Below are 14,734 nucleotides of genomic sequence, written 5' to 3'. Positions count from 1 at the left end.
TCTTACTCAGGACAGTACTAAATAAAAAATAACATGCATTTTGTATGATCTCATTTTATTCACATTTTCACAGATTCTGCAAGTGATACTTTTCACATACTTTTTCTTGCAACCGTACACATATATAATATATATATATATATATATATATATATATATATATATATATATATATAAAAATAAAAAAAATCTGGAAAAATTTGTCAGCTGGTTAAAACAACTAATCATAAACATATTGGTTTGGTGATAAAACCTTGCTTTTTAAATATTAATTATTATTTATATATATATATTTTTAATCTTTGGTTTGTTGGTCTTAAAATCTTTTTAATATCATTATTTGCATGAAAATGTTAAAACACTGCAAAAAATGCTTTTCTTACTTAAAAAATTGTCTTGTTTTCAGAAAAAAAATAAGTCAAAATTAAGTGAGTTGTACACTCTAAAAAAAAACTGTAAAAGAAAAAGAACAATTGACACGGTAAAATACCATTTTCCATTGAAACAGTAATATACTATAAAAACAATGCATTCTGGGTAATATTTGTCGTTTTTGAGAAAGTAGCCTATAGGTTACTTTCTCGAAAATGACAAATAATATTACCCTGAATGCATTGTTTTACGGTATATTACTGTTTCAGTGGAAAACAATATTTTTTTAAAAAGTTTTTATGGAGTGTATTTTGCTTGTTTTAAGCAAAAACTCACTTAATTTTGACTTATTTTTTCTAAAAACAAGACAATAATTTTTGCTTGTCTAGAAAATGCTTCTTGATATAGGAATTTTTAGATATTTGGACTAGAAACAAGACAAAAATTCAAAGTAAGAAAAGCATTTTTTGCAGTTTCCTCTCAAGCGTCTTTGAAGGTTACATTTAAATTGTCAAATTTTACAATTTATGCATTTGACAGATGCTTTTATCCATTGCGTTCAAGTATACATTTTAATCAGCTCCTGCATTCCCTGGGAATCAAACCAACGACCTTGGCATTGCTAGCGCCATACTCTGCTGTTGTTACATAACTTCAGTCATACTGTCCACTACTTCTGTCTCCATTCCTGAATTTTCTCTGTTCTTTGCCGGTAGATGCGGCTTCAGAACCTGGAGAAGCGGCGTCAGGCCCTCTTCAGCGGCGTGCATACGTACAGCCTCCTAATGAATCTCAAAAACTTTGTATGCAACATCGGCGAGGACGCAGAACTCTTCATGTCATTATATGATCCAGACAAGTCTGAATTTATTAGGTGAGTCTGCTCTTCCTTTTGTTCTATGTGTTGTTTTTTTAAAAAGCAGAAGGGCAAAAGTGTAGCATGTCTGCTGCGTATGGACTCCTGTTTGAAATATGTAAATGCTTGGCTAAGTTTTACTTCTTTAAAAGCTGAAGTACACCAGTATATTCCACAACGAGCAGCTAGTGTGCTTCTGAGGTGAAAAATATTATGGCACGAACTGGACAATGAATGTTATTTTATTTCAGCATGTTATTTTATTTTGAGTTGATTTATGTAAGAGAGACTGAAAACTCCTCTGTTCTTTACAAGTCAACAAAATAGTTTTTCAAAAATTATGTAAAACACCTAGGTCAATGTGGTTCTTTGCTTTCAGTTCTATATTTTCTTTTCTGTGTTATAGTCTTTATATGTAAGAGCTTGTATCATGAATCATCAAATTTTCCTTGACATTTTGAATTAAAAGGGTATATTGAATTATGAAAACGGTAACACTTCAGTATAGTGAATGCATATTCACTATTAACAATACCTTTTGCCTCAATTAACACCTAATTTACTGCTTATATTAATAGGTAGTTTTTGTAGTGTTTACGTTTAGGTTTTGGGTAGGATTAAGGGATGTAGAATATGATCATGCAGAATAAGGCATTAATATGTGCTTTATAAGTGCTAATAAACAACCAATATACTAGTAATATGCATGATAATAAGCAACTAGTTAAAAGTGAGAACTAGACCCTAAAACATACTGGACAAGAACTCAAGTCCATTCAAACTGTTTATTAAAGCCAAACTTAAAAAAAAAAAAAAGTGGCCCATTCTGAAAGCATTTTTTTTTTTTTTTTTTGATTTTTGAAAAATGGTCATGAATATTAAATTGACATTTAGCATTATAAGTGGACCTCAACAAAGTGATAGAAATGTTCAATTTGACCCCTTTAATCTTGTCATATAAAGGCAACCTTTTGTTCACGGACCTAGTTTGGTTAGTAAATGTTTTCGTGACACATTTTGTCTTGTCCTATCAGTGAAAACTTCCTGGTGCGGTGGGACAGCACAGGCATGCCGAAAGAGATTGAAAAACTCAACAACCTTCCTGCACTTTTCACGGTAACAAAGATTAAAAGAACAGGTTTTTGACTACCGCTCAAAAGTTTGAGGTCAGTAAGATTTTTCTTTTTCTTTTTTTTTTTTTTGAAAGAAGTCACTTCTGCTCCCCAGATAAGAAAACATGTGCTTAAACTATGATGGAAACGCATGGGACGGTGTCATGAGAAATCGAGTCCCCCCCAGGAATCGGGTCTCCTTTAGTACCCAAGTGGTAATGCCAATCAAAAGTTGTTATCGTGATGTCTTGACTAATTATAACCTATTTCACTATTGTATGATGTTTATTACATTAAGTGAACAAACAACATGCTTGAAATATAAAATGAATGCCTACGCATTGCATAACAAAACAAACTGGAAACAGATATTGGAAGCAAAAAGCTAAGCTAGCAGACTAATCGGGTAGATGTATGCTATGCTAGGACGTAAGCTAATTAAAAAACAGTAAGAACGAGAAATGCTTGATTTCACAACCTATAGCTTCAGTAATATACTAGTATATGAACCATGTAATTTAAAAGACATTAATGGTCATTGTAATGCATTAAAAAATATAAATCATAACGTGATGCAGGAAAAAGTCAGTTGAACCAATGGGATCACTCAGGGTCTTAAAGGAGACCCGATTACTGGGGGGACTCGATTTTTCACCTCAACAGCATAACTGGACCAACCAGTGGACCAACCTCATTGCACAGTATCTGAAATGCTGTTTTGGTTGTTCTGAAATGCCTGAGCAAAGTCTGTCATCAAAGTGGTTCGGTATAATTATGACCTCTCAGAACTGTCTTACACGACTGCGTTCCCAAACAGCTGACATCTGTCTCTGAAACCATGATAAGATGACTGAACTGCATGCTCTGAGGCTCAAGTACAACCCGAATTCCGGAAATGTTGGGACGTTTTTTAAATGTGAAAAAAATGAAAACTAAGACTTTCAAATCACATGAGCCAACATTTTATTCACAATAGAACATAGATAACATAACAAATGTTTAAACTGAGAAATGTTATACTTTTATCCACTAAATGTGCTCATTTCAAATTTGATACCTGATACAGGTCTCAAAAAAGTTGGCACAGGGGCAACAAATGGCTGAAAAAGCAAGACATTTTGAAAAGATTCAGCTGGGAGAACATCTAGCAACTAATTAAGTTAATTGATATCAGGTCTGTAACATGTTTAGCTATAAAAAAAAGGGATGTCTTAGAGAGGCAGAGTCTCTCAGAAGTGAAGATGGGCAGAGCTGTGAAAGAGTGCGTAAAAAGGTTGTGGAATACTTTAAAACCAATGTTCCTCAACATCAAATTGCAAAGGCTTTGCAAATCTCATCATCTACTGTGCATTACATCACCAAAAGATGCAGAGAAACTGGAGAAATCTCTGTGCGTAAGGGTCAAGGCCGAAGACCTGTATTGGATGCCCGTGGTCTTCGGGCCCTCAGATGACACTGCATCACTCATTGGCATGATTGTGTCAATGACATTACTAAATGGGCCCAGGAATACTTCTAGAAACCACTGTCTGTAAACACAATCCGCCGTGCCATCTGCAGATGCCAACTAAAGCTCTATCATGCAAAAAGGAAGCCATATGTGAACATGGTCCAGAAGCGCCGTCGTGTCCTGTGGGCCAAGGCTCATTTAAAATGGACTGTTTCAAAGTGGAAAAGTGTTCTATGGTCAGACGAATCCAAATTTGACATTCTTGTTGGAAATCACGGATGTTGGTCCTCTGGGCTAAAGAGGAGGGAGACCTTCCAGCGTATTATCAGCGTTCAGTTCAAAAGCCAGCATCTCTGATGGTATGGGGGTGCATAAGTGCATACGGTACAGGCAGCTTGCATGTTTTGGAAGGCACTATGAATGCTGAAAGGTATATAAAGGTTTTAGAGCAACATATGCTCCCCTCCAGACGACGTCTATTTCAGGAAAGGCCTTGTGTATTTCAGCAGGACAATGCAAAACCACATACTGCAGCTATTACAACAGCATGGCTTTGTCGTAGAAGAATCCGGGTGCTGAATTGGCCTGCCTGCAGTCCAGATCTTTCACCTATAGAGAACATTTGGCGCATCATTAAACGAAAAATACGTCAAAGACGACCACGAACTCTTCAGCAGCTGGAAACCCATATTAGGCAAGAATAGGACCAAATTCCAACACCAAAACTCCAGAAGCTCATAACCTCGATGCCCAGACGTCTTCAAACTGTTTTGAAAAGAAGAGGAGATGCTACATCATGGTAAACATGCCCCCGTCCCAACTATTTTGAGGCCTGTAGCATTCATTAAATTTGAAATGAGCTCATTTTGTGCATAAAATTGTTAAATTTCTCAGTTTAAACATTTGTTATGTTATCTATGTTCTATTGTGAATAAAATATTGGCTAATGTGATTTGAAAGTCTTTTAGTTTTAAAAAAAAATTGTATTCAAATTTAAAAAACGTCCCAACATTTCCGGGGACGGAATTCGGGTTGTAATTTATTATAGGCTGTAAGAAAATTATTACATAAAGTGGCTTCTCCTATTGCAGCAACTTCAGTTTTCTTATTGATATTTAGCAGCAGTTTATATCAGGAAGTGACGAGTTTGTTCTCTTCGACTCACTGCTTTATTCGCAAATGTTTTATGCGATTTTCAAATTTAGCGCACAAGTTAAATTCGCAACTTTGGAAGGAAACTGTCACATGATCCTTCAGAAATCATTCTGATATCTTGATCTGTTGCTCAAGAAACACTTCTTAGTGAAAACAGTCAATAGAATGAATAGAATGTTCAAAAGAACAGCATTTAATTGAATATATATTTTTGGAATAAAGTCTTAACTGTCACAAACAAATAAGTAAACAAACAAACGTTCTGACCCCAAATGTTTGAACGGCAAATCTCAAAGCATTGGACCATTTTGAATAATTTTAAGTGTTTCCCGCTGTTCTTCTTCTGTGACATCCCTGTTTCCAGGACCTGAGCAGCAGTGACCTCATCAGACAGCGACTCTTCCTGGTGTGTCAGATCATCCGTGTGGGCTGCATGGAGCTAAAGGACGGAAAGAAACACACAGGAGGGCTGAGGAGGCCGTTTGGAGTAGCAGGTTTTAGACTCTTTATTATTCATAGATGGTATAGCTGTAGAAGATCCAGAGGTTTCCTAGATCTTCTCTTCATTTCACACTTCAGAGAGCGGAAACAAAGTGGACATGCAAACAGACACGCACAAAACATTTACATGATGATGTACTGGGGTGTAACAAACCTTATTGTAAAGTGTTCCCGTTAAAATGAACACAGAACTCTCCGCATATATCTCCATATAGGGTGAAGTAACTTCTGTGCCACTAGCATCCTGGAACAGAATTGCAAAAATATCGATTGTTCATGATCTTCAACTTCGTTTTTGTGGTAATAGATCTTAACCTACACATGTCATGTGTGTGTGAACAAGGGTTTAATTGCATCAAGAGAATCAGTCAGTGTTTCTACACACTTCTACTCTTTTGCTTGTCAGCACTGCCTTGTAATATGTCAAGTAACTGAGCAAAATACATTATTTATCCATATTGCCGATTTGCTGTTGAAAAGAATGACTTTTCCCCAGTCAAGCGTGCATGATGTTTCACATCTCGCTGCTTATAGTGTTCTCTTGCTTTTCAACAGTGAGTTTCTTTCTCCTGTTATCATATTTCAGTTAAAAGTTTTCACTTGTGCAAGTAGACTTGACGTTACTATTATTATCTTTCCTTGTTGGTCTAACTCAATAATATATAACTCAGTAATGCTATATGAAATGATTACATTGTGAATAGATGTAAACCTAAAGGCGACCCACATTTGCTGAAAATAGTTTCTTTTTGTTTCAAAAGGACGTTGTGTCAAGTGTTTTGATCTTTTTTATTTTGCAGCTGAGATACTGTAGACATAAAAACATCAGGTTGAATGCCTGAAATGTATTTTTCAAGAAGAAAATTGAAGCAATTTTTACTGTAAGCTCAACGACATGATTATAACATTCATCCTCTCAAACCTGAGCGCAGACAACACCTGATTTACCTTGTTGTGAACATGTCTGTCCATTTTTCATGGTTGTAAGTTCACAATTAGAGAGCTAAAAGACGTGTGATTTTCAGGAAAAGCAGTTATTGGTAGGCAGCATGATCACAGAATAATGATGTTTTTCTTAGATTTAATAATCTTATTTTGAAGATTATAATTATTCATTGAAAATGAATCCATCCATCCATCCATCCATCGTTCCAATCTATCATTCCATCCATCCATCCATCCATCCATCCATCCATCCAATCTATCATTCCATCCATCTAATCTATCATTCCATCCATCCATCCATCCATCCATCCATCCATCCAATCTATCATTCCATCCATCCAATCTATCATTCCATCCATCCATCCATCCATCCATCCATCCATCCATCCAATCTATCATTCCATCCATCCATCCATCCATCCATCCAATCTACCATCCATCCATCCATCCATCCATCCATCCAATCTATCATTCCATCCATCCATCGTTCCAATCTATCATTCCATCTATCCATCCATCCATCATTCCAATCTATCATTCCATCCATCCATCATTCCAATCTATCATTCCATCATCCATCCATCCATCCATCCATCCATCCATCCATCCAATCTATCATTCCATCATCCATCCATCCATCCAATCTATCATTCCATCCATCCATCATCCAATCTATCATTCCATCCATCCATCCAATCATCCATCCATCCATCCATCATTCTAATCTATTTTTTCATCCGTCCATCCATCCATCCATTCATCCATCCATCCATCCATCATCATTCCAATCTATCATTCCATCCATCCATCCATCCATCCATCCATCCATCCATACATTCATCCATCCATCATTCTAATCTATCATTCCATCCATCCATCCATCCATCCATCCATCCATTCATCCATCATCCAATCTATCATTCCATCCATCCATCCATCCATCCATCCATCCATCCATCCATCCATCCATCCATCATTCTAATCTATTTTTTCATCCGTCTATCCATCCATCCATTCATCCATCATCATTCCAATCTATCATTCCATCCATCCATCCATACATTCATCCATCCATCATTCTAATCTATCATTTCATCCATCCATCCATCCATCCATCATCCAGTCTATCATTCCATCCATCCATCATCCAATCATTTCATCCATCCGTTTATCCATCCATCCATCCATCCATCCATCATTCTAATCTATCATTCCATCCATCCATCCATCCATCCATCACAATGTTTTTCTTAGATTTAATAATCTGATTTTGAAGATGATTTAGAGTCTGATCATTTGACATTTAAGCTTCCAAATCTATAGACTCAAAATGAATCTCTTATCAACATTGAAACACATTCAGGAGGATCAAATGAACAGTTTGCGGCACATATTTGACCTCCGAATACATCTCAAAACCAATACTTAGAAAATGCGAGTTATTTTCTCTCTCTAAGTGAATGTGAACAATACAGAATGTAATAATTAAATGTAATGTATCTGTGGTTTGGATCAGCTCTAGCCTTCTGTTTCTTTGTGTTTACAGTCATGGATATCACAGATATTGCCCATGGGAAAATTGATGATGATGATAAGCAGTATTTCATCCCTTTTCAACAGTGAGTGTGTCCTTTTTGAGATTAGAATATCCTTCATTTGCATGATTGTAGTTTCTCTTTTTATGTTTTTTTTTCTTTGTTCTTCTTCATGCATTGTTGTTTATCTTGGGCAGAGTCCATCATACACTGTTACCCGTAGGCTAGATTTTGATTTTTTTTTTCTTCTTCAATTTTGTCCTTCTACTCTTGGACTCTCTTTTCCTAGGATTGCCATGGAAACGTACATCCGTCAGAGGCAACTAATCATGTCTCCTCTCATCCCGTCTCGTGTCATTGGCGAGAATGAGCCACTCGCTGCCGTCTTCAACAAGGTCATCGCAACGCGAGAGGTTAACCACAAAGGACAGGGTAAATCCAGACCAATAAGCCAAAAAATTTATCTTTGGTCTTGTGTTTATGGCTCTGGGGACAATTGTGACCTTGTGGAAGTTTCTTGATTGTTGTATGAAAGTCGAATGTTTGGAAAGTTTGAGAGAATGAAAACAGGATCACAACTGTTTTACATAGAGACAGAATGAGAGGTGAATATGATGAATTTTTTTGGTCACATGGTATCATGGGTCAACTTGGTGTTTTCATTTATTTAATATTGATTTTAAATAAAAAATGGTAAAGCTGTTCTGCATGAACATTGGTGCAAATGTTACAGTTGATTTTATACTAAAAATTCACTTTATATTTATTTTAGGAGCACTTCATGTAATGCTAATCATATATTTTAATTGTAAAAAAAAAAAAAAAAAAGGGTAAAAATTACAATTTCTATTTTAAAACGTTTTGGTAAAATATCCTGGCTGTTAATTTCAGTATACATCTGTACGTCTCAGTTTCTGTTATTATAAATGTTATTGGCTTCATCACATATCAGCACTCAAATCTAATAATTTTGGGATTGACAATTGAAAAACTGTTTTTCTGGACCAATTTTTATAATAGTCAGAATGATGCAATATCTATTCTAAACAAAATAATCTGCTGTTTTGCATGTAAACACATATTTAGCTTCCTAATGTTGTTTTATATTGAGTTGAAACTTAATTCATTGAAGGATTTTCTTTATTTATTCTCATCCATCCATCCATCCATCATCCAATCTATCATTCCATCATCCATCCATTCATTCTATCATCCATCCATCCATCCATCCATCCATCCATCCAATCTATCCATCCATCCATCCATCCATCCATCCATCCATCCATCCATCCATCCATCCATCCATCATTCCATCCATCCATCCATCCATCCATCCATCCATCCATCCAATCTATCATTCCATCCATCTATCCATCCATCCATCCAATCTATCATTCCATCCATCCATCCATCCATCCATCAATCTATCATTCCATCCATCCATCCATCCATCCATCCATCCATCCATCCATCCATCCATCCATCAATCCATCCATCCAATCTATCATTCCATCCATCCATCCATCCATCCAATCTATCATTCCATCATCCATCCATTCATTCTATCATCCATCCATCCATTCATCCATCCATCCATTCTATCATTCCGCCCATCCATCCATCCATCCATCCATCCATCCATCCATCCATTCTATCATTCCGTCCGTCCATGCATCCATCCATCCATCATCCAACCTATCATTCCATCATCCATCCATTCATTCTGTCATTCCATCCATCCATCCTATCATTCTATCTGTCCATCCATCATCCATCCATCCATCATCCATCCATCCATCCAATCTATCATTCCATCCATCCATCCATCCATCCATCCAATCTATCATTCCTTCCATCCATCCATCCATCCATCATCCAACCTATCATTCCATCATCCATCCATTTATTATATCATTCCATCCATCCATCCATCCATCCATCCATCCTATCATTCTATCTGTCCATCCATCCATCCATCCATCCGTCCATCCGTCCATCCATCCAATCTATCATTCCATCCATCATTCCATCATCCATCCATCCAATCTATCATTCCTTCCATCCATCCATCCATCCATTCTATCATTCCATCCATCCATCCATCCATCATTCCATCATCTATCCATTCATTCTATCATCCATCATCATCCATCCATCCATCCATCATCCAATCTATCATTCTATCATCCATCCATCCATCCATCCATCCATCATTCCATCATCCATCCATTCATTCTATCCAATCTATCATTCCATCATTTCATCCATCCATCCATCCATCCATCCATCCATCCATCCATCCATCCAATCATTCCATCCAATCATTCCATCCATCCATCCATCCATCCATCCATCCAATCTATCATTCCATCCATCCAATCTATCATTCAATCCATCCATCCAATCTATCATTCAATCCATCCATCCAATCTATCATTCAATCCATCCATCCAATCTATCATTCCATCCATCCATCCATCCATCCAATCTATCATTCCATCCATCCATCCATCCAATCTATCATTCCATCCATCCATCCATCAATCCATCCATCCAATCTATCATTCCATCCATCCATCCATCCATTCTATCATTCCGTCCATCCATCCATCCATCCATCCATCCATCCATCCATCCATCCATCCATCCATCCATCCAATCTATCAGTCCATCTGCCATCCATTCATTCTATCATCCATCCATTCATTATATCATCCATCCATCCATCCATCCATCATCCAATCTATCATTCCATCATTCTATCATCCATCCATCCATCCATCCATCCATCCATCATTCCATCATCCATCCATTCCCCGTCTGACATTATAACGGCATATTTTTGCTTTCAGGTTTGTTTGTGACCCTAAAGCTGCTCCCGGGAGACGTGTTCCAGGTTAAAAAAGATTACCCTCATTTTGTGGATCGCACAACAGCTATAGTCAGGAAAATGGGCTTTCCTGAAATTATCCTGCCAGGTTGGTCTGCACATCTTTCAGATTGAAACATCTTCGTCTTAGCAATAGTGCTATTAAAGCCTTTCTGACCCACTTCAGTAAATCCATTTGCAGTCGTCTCTTCACCCAGATCCTCTAGTGACCATTACTAGTCAGCCTTGATGTACAGTGCAACTATTATGTCTCTACAGGCTATGTAAGGAATGATATATATGTTACACTGCTACAAGGAGAATTTGATCGTGGCAAGAAGAAAACTCCCAAAAACGTAGAAGTTATAATGAGCGTGTTGGATGAAGAAGGAAATCCCATGGAGGTAAAGAAACCCCACAACATTAAATATTAACTAACATTAATATCTAAGCGCAATTAGGAGATTCCCACACCATCGCTTGGTAAAGTGCACTAGTTTAAATCCAGTAACTGAATCCCGATTCAAAATAAACGTCACATGACAACAGCTTCAATTACATTTTTTTTTGCATCAGTAATTTGCAGGTGCTACTGTACATATTTAAAAAAAAACAAAAAAAAAACAAGGGATTACAACTTTTTAGGAAATACCATCAAAGTCATTTTAATATAAATGATGTTAATAAAAACAGTTTCTTTGGTTCCATTGTCCTCCGTTCTTCTCGTTTGTGTTGACTAACAGTTTTCGCTCTCACTATTTAGCATGCAGTGCTCATCCACCCCCTTTATCTCTGTGTTTTGACAGCAGAACTGTTGCTGGCATAAAAACAGCTCGCAGATCTTTCTCCTTTATGAAACGGCTGCTGTCTTTTAAATGTCCAAACACACAGCACAGAAAGCTTTTTACAGTGCTGTTCTTGCCAAATGCTATTTCGAGCTGTAATGCACATATATGCGTGTCCTGTTTACACTCGTGAACACCGAAAAATACAAGAAATTCATTCTGAAACATATTTCCTAAAAAGATTTCCCCCTTTTAAGAGATTAAAGCGCGTCTCTCAGTCTTGTTGTCATTTTATATACTGCACATTATGCAACACAGTTTCCTTCAACTCAAGCTGTGCACTGCCAACTGCTGGTCTTGTTAACATTGAACTTTTTTTGCTGCAAACCACTTACTGTATGTGAAAAGAAAAACTATTTTCTTCCAGTAGATCTTTTTATTTACATTCTCAATCTCTCTTCAGAAAGCCGTATTTCCTGGAGCTGGTTATGAAGGGATCACTGAATACAAGTCTGTCATCTACTATCAAGTCAAGCAGCCCTGCTGGAATGAGACGGTTAAGGTACAAACACCAGGACGAAAACAAAATCAAAGACATCGTGTTTTTGAAGTTTTGAAGCTAAAGTCCCTTTCATATGACTCGCAGCAGCATTCTCTAATGCAAAGCATTAATCTACAGCACAACCTCGCTTTATTTTGCGTGCAGGTCAAGCGTTGTGACCTGTAACTCAAAGTTCAACAATATCAACTTTTGGAGCCCCAGTCAAATATGAAAATATTGCGATCTAGTCCTAGGTTTTTGACCCGATCTGAACCAAACCAGTGCATTGAGATTCTCTGGAGTCTGATTGTCAATAATTATCAAAAAAAGGTTGAAATTTCGATTCACGGTCCCTAAGGGCCACCAAAATGTTTGAAGTGGGTGGAGCCACTTTTACTAAAATGGCTATAACTCGTGAACAGAATGAGATATTTTTACCAAACTCGGCACACATATGTAAAAGCTAGTTCTGTGGTCGCGTGAAAAAGGACGTGGCAGCTGGCCACTAGGTGGCGCTATAACAGCAAAAAATTAGGACATTGACGTATCTCAAAAAACATGTCCGCCATTGGCCAATGAAGTTTGAGCAGCTATCAGACAAGGTTAACGGAGGCCGATCGGAACAAAACTCGCTGGGCCTGTTTGACTTACGGCCCTAGAGGTCTGTGAGAAATTAGAAAGAAATCAGCCACCGGGGGGTGCCTTCGCGTTTTTCATATGCACAAATGATCGTGTATCGTGCGATTTTTCTCGCACTCCCACAACATTCATACCACATGGTAGACCTCCTCATTTTGAGCAACTTTGCCTCTACGACCACCACTGTCCATCAAATCATTCGAAAACCAACTTTGGCGAACTAGTCCTAGGTTTTTCACTCAACTCTGATAACTGTTAAAAAGCTTTAAAGGATTAGTTCACTTCGGAATTAAAATTTCCTGATAATTTACTCACCCCCATGTCATCCAAGATGTTCATGTCTTTCTTTCTTCAGTCGAAAAGAAATTAAGTTTTTGAGGAAAACATTCCAGGATTTTTCTCCTTATAATAGACTTCAATGGCCTCCAAACGGTTGAAGGTCAAAATTATAGTTTCAGTGCAGCTTCAAAGGGCTCTACATGATCCCAGATGAGGAATAAGGGTCTTATCTAGAGAAACGATCGGTCATTTTCTAAAAAAATAAAAATAAAAATGTATGGTTACACTTTATTTTACAGTGCCATAGTTACATAACTTAAGTACTGAGTACTATTAATTAACTACATGTACTTACTATAGAGTTACAGTTAGGGTTAGGGTTTAGTTTAGGGTTAGTACTTGTAATTATGCATAATTTACTGTTATTACTATAGTAAGTACATGTAGTAACGTGTAACTACGGCACTGTAAAATAAAGTGTTACCAAATGTATATACTTTTTAACCACAAATGCTCGTCTTGCACTAGCTCTGCGATGCGCCATGCATTATGTTGAAAGGTCACATGTGACGTAGGCGGATATGGAGAAAAATCCTGGAATGTTTTCCTCAAAAACCTTAATTTCTTTTCAACTGAGGACATCTTGGATGACATGGGGTGAGTAAATTATCAGGAAATTTTCATTCAGAAGTGAACTGATCCTTTAAAAACCATAAATTTCCTATGGTAAATTGCCTGTATTGGCTGTAAATGGTCTTTTCCATCTATGATTGAGATGATTACAGGCTTGCTAAATAAAACAAAAAATCTTTTTACGCATGTGCTTAAAGGCCTCAAAACGCTTGAACCCCGTTAATTGCTGCTTGCATCTATATTTTAATGTTGCAAAACCTCTTTGCTAATTCAACCATGCTAATGCATTTTTGCATGAACATTGACACACATTTTAAAGTTGATTTTAAACTAAAAATTCACTTTATTTTTGAAGCACTTTCCATAAGGCAAATTGTATGTTTTAGTTGTAAAAGTTTATATATATTTTAGCGATTTTTAACAAATATTGTGTAAAAATATCCTGCATATTAATTTAAACATGTGTTTCTCTCAGTTTCTTTTATTATAATTTGTTCTGGCTTTAACACATATCGACACCCAACTTTCTAATAAATGTCCGATAATAATTTACAGTAAGGTTTAATTTGTCGCATTAGGTAACTACAGTAGTTAACATGAACGACCAGTGAACAGCATTTATTCATCTTATTTAATGTAAATTTCAGCATTTACTAATAGATTATTAAAATCAAAAGTTGTATTTGTTAACATTAGTTAATGCACTGTGAACCAGTTATATTTTTACTAACAATAACAGAGATTAATAAATGCTTTAATAATATATTGCTCATTGTTAATTCATGTTAGCTTATACATTAAATAATGTTAAACTAATTGTAAATTTTTACCAAAAAAATCTGTATTGCCACTATGTATTATAGTCCCTCAAAGTCAGAATGGTGCAATATCCTGACAAAATGATCTGGTACGTTGTTTTACACACAAATATCAAGACAATCAGAGAGAGTATGTTCCCTTTTTATACTTTCTGCATTGTATTAAAGTGATCGCCAGGATTTTTTTACTTATATTAAGCTCAGATATGTTCCCTCCTCCATATACTTGTACTATTTTCACTGT

At 36.6% G+C, this 14,734-nt stretch overlaps 1 protein-coding gene across 1 annotated transcript in view; it reads left to right on the top strand.

Moving 5' to 3' along the window:
• dock5 (dedicator of cytokinesis 5) overlaps positions 1-14,734 on the top strand; it is a 75,050-nt gene that overhangs the window by 16,810 nt on the left and 43,506 nt on the right. Inside the window, 8 exon segments of the mRNA XM_051904448.1 lie at positions 1,089-1,246; positions 2,263-2,344; positions 5,310-5,439; positions 7,938-8,010; positions 8,216-8,358; positions 10,779-10,904; positions 11,075-11,199; positions 12,044-12,142. Coding sequence (XP_051760408.1) covers positions 1,089-1,246; positions 2,263-2,344; positions 5,310-5,439; positions 7,938-8,010; positions 8,216-8,358; positions 10,779-10,904; positions 11,075-11,199; positions 12,044-12,142 — 936 coding nt within the window.

The sequence above is a fragment of the Ctenopharyngodon idella genome, chromosome 8, assembly GCF_019924925.1.
Source record: "Ctenopharyngodon idella isolate HZGC_01 chromosome 8, HZGC01, whole genome shotgun sequence".
In the NCBI taxonomy this organism is placed as follows: Eukaryota; Metazoa; Chordata; class Actinopteri; order Cypriniformes; family Xenocyprididae; genus Ctenopharyngodon; species Ctenopharyngodon idella.
Note: the sequence above shows the minus strand (reverse complement) of the source record. Positions and strands in the feature narration are given on the sequence as shown.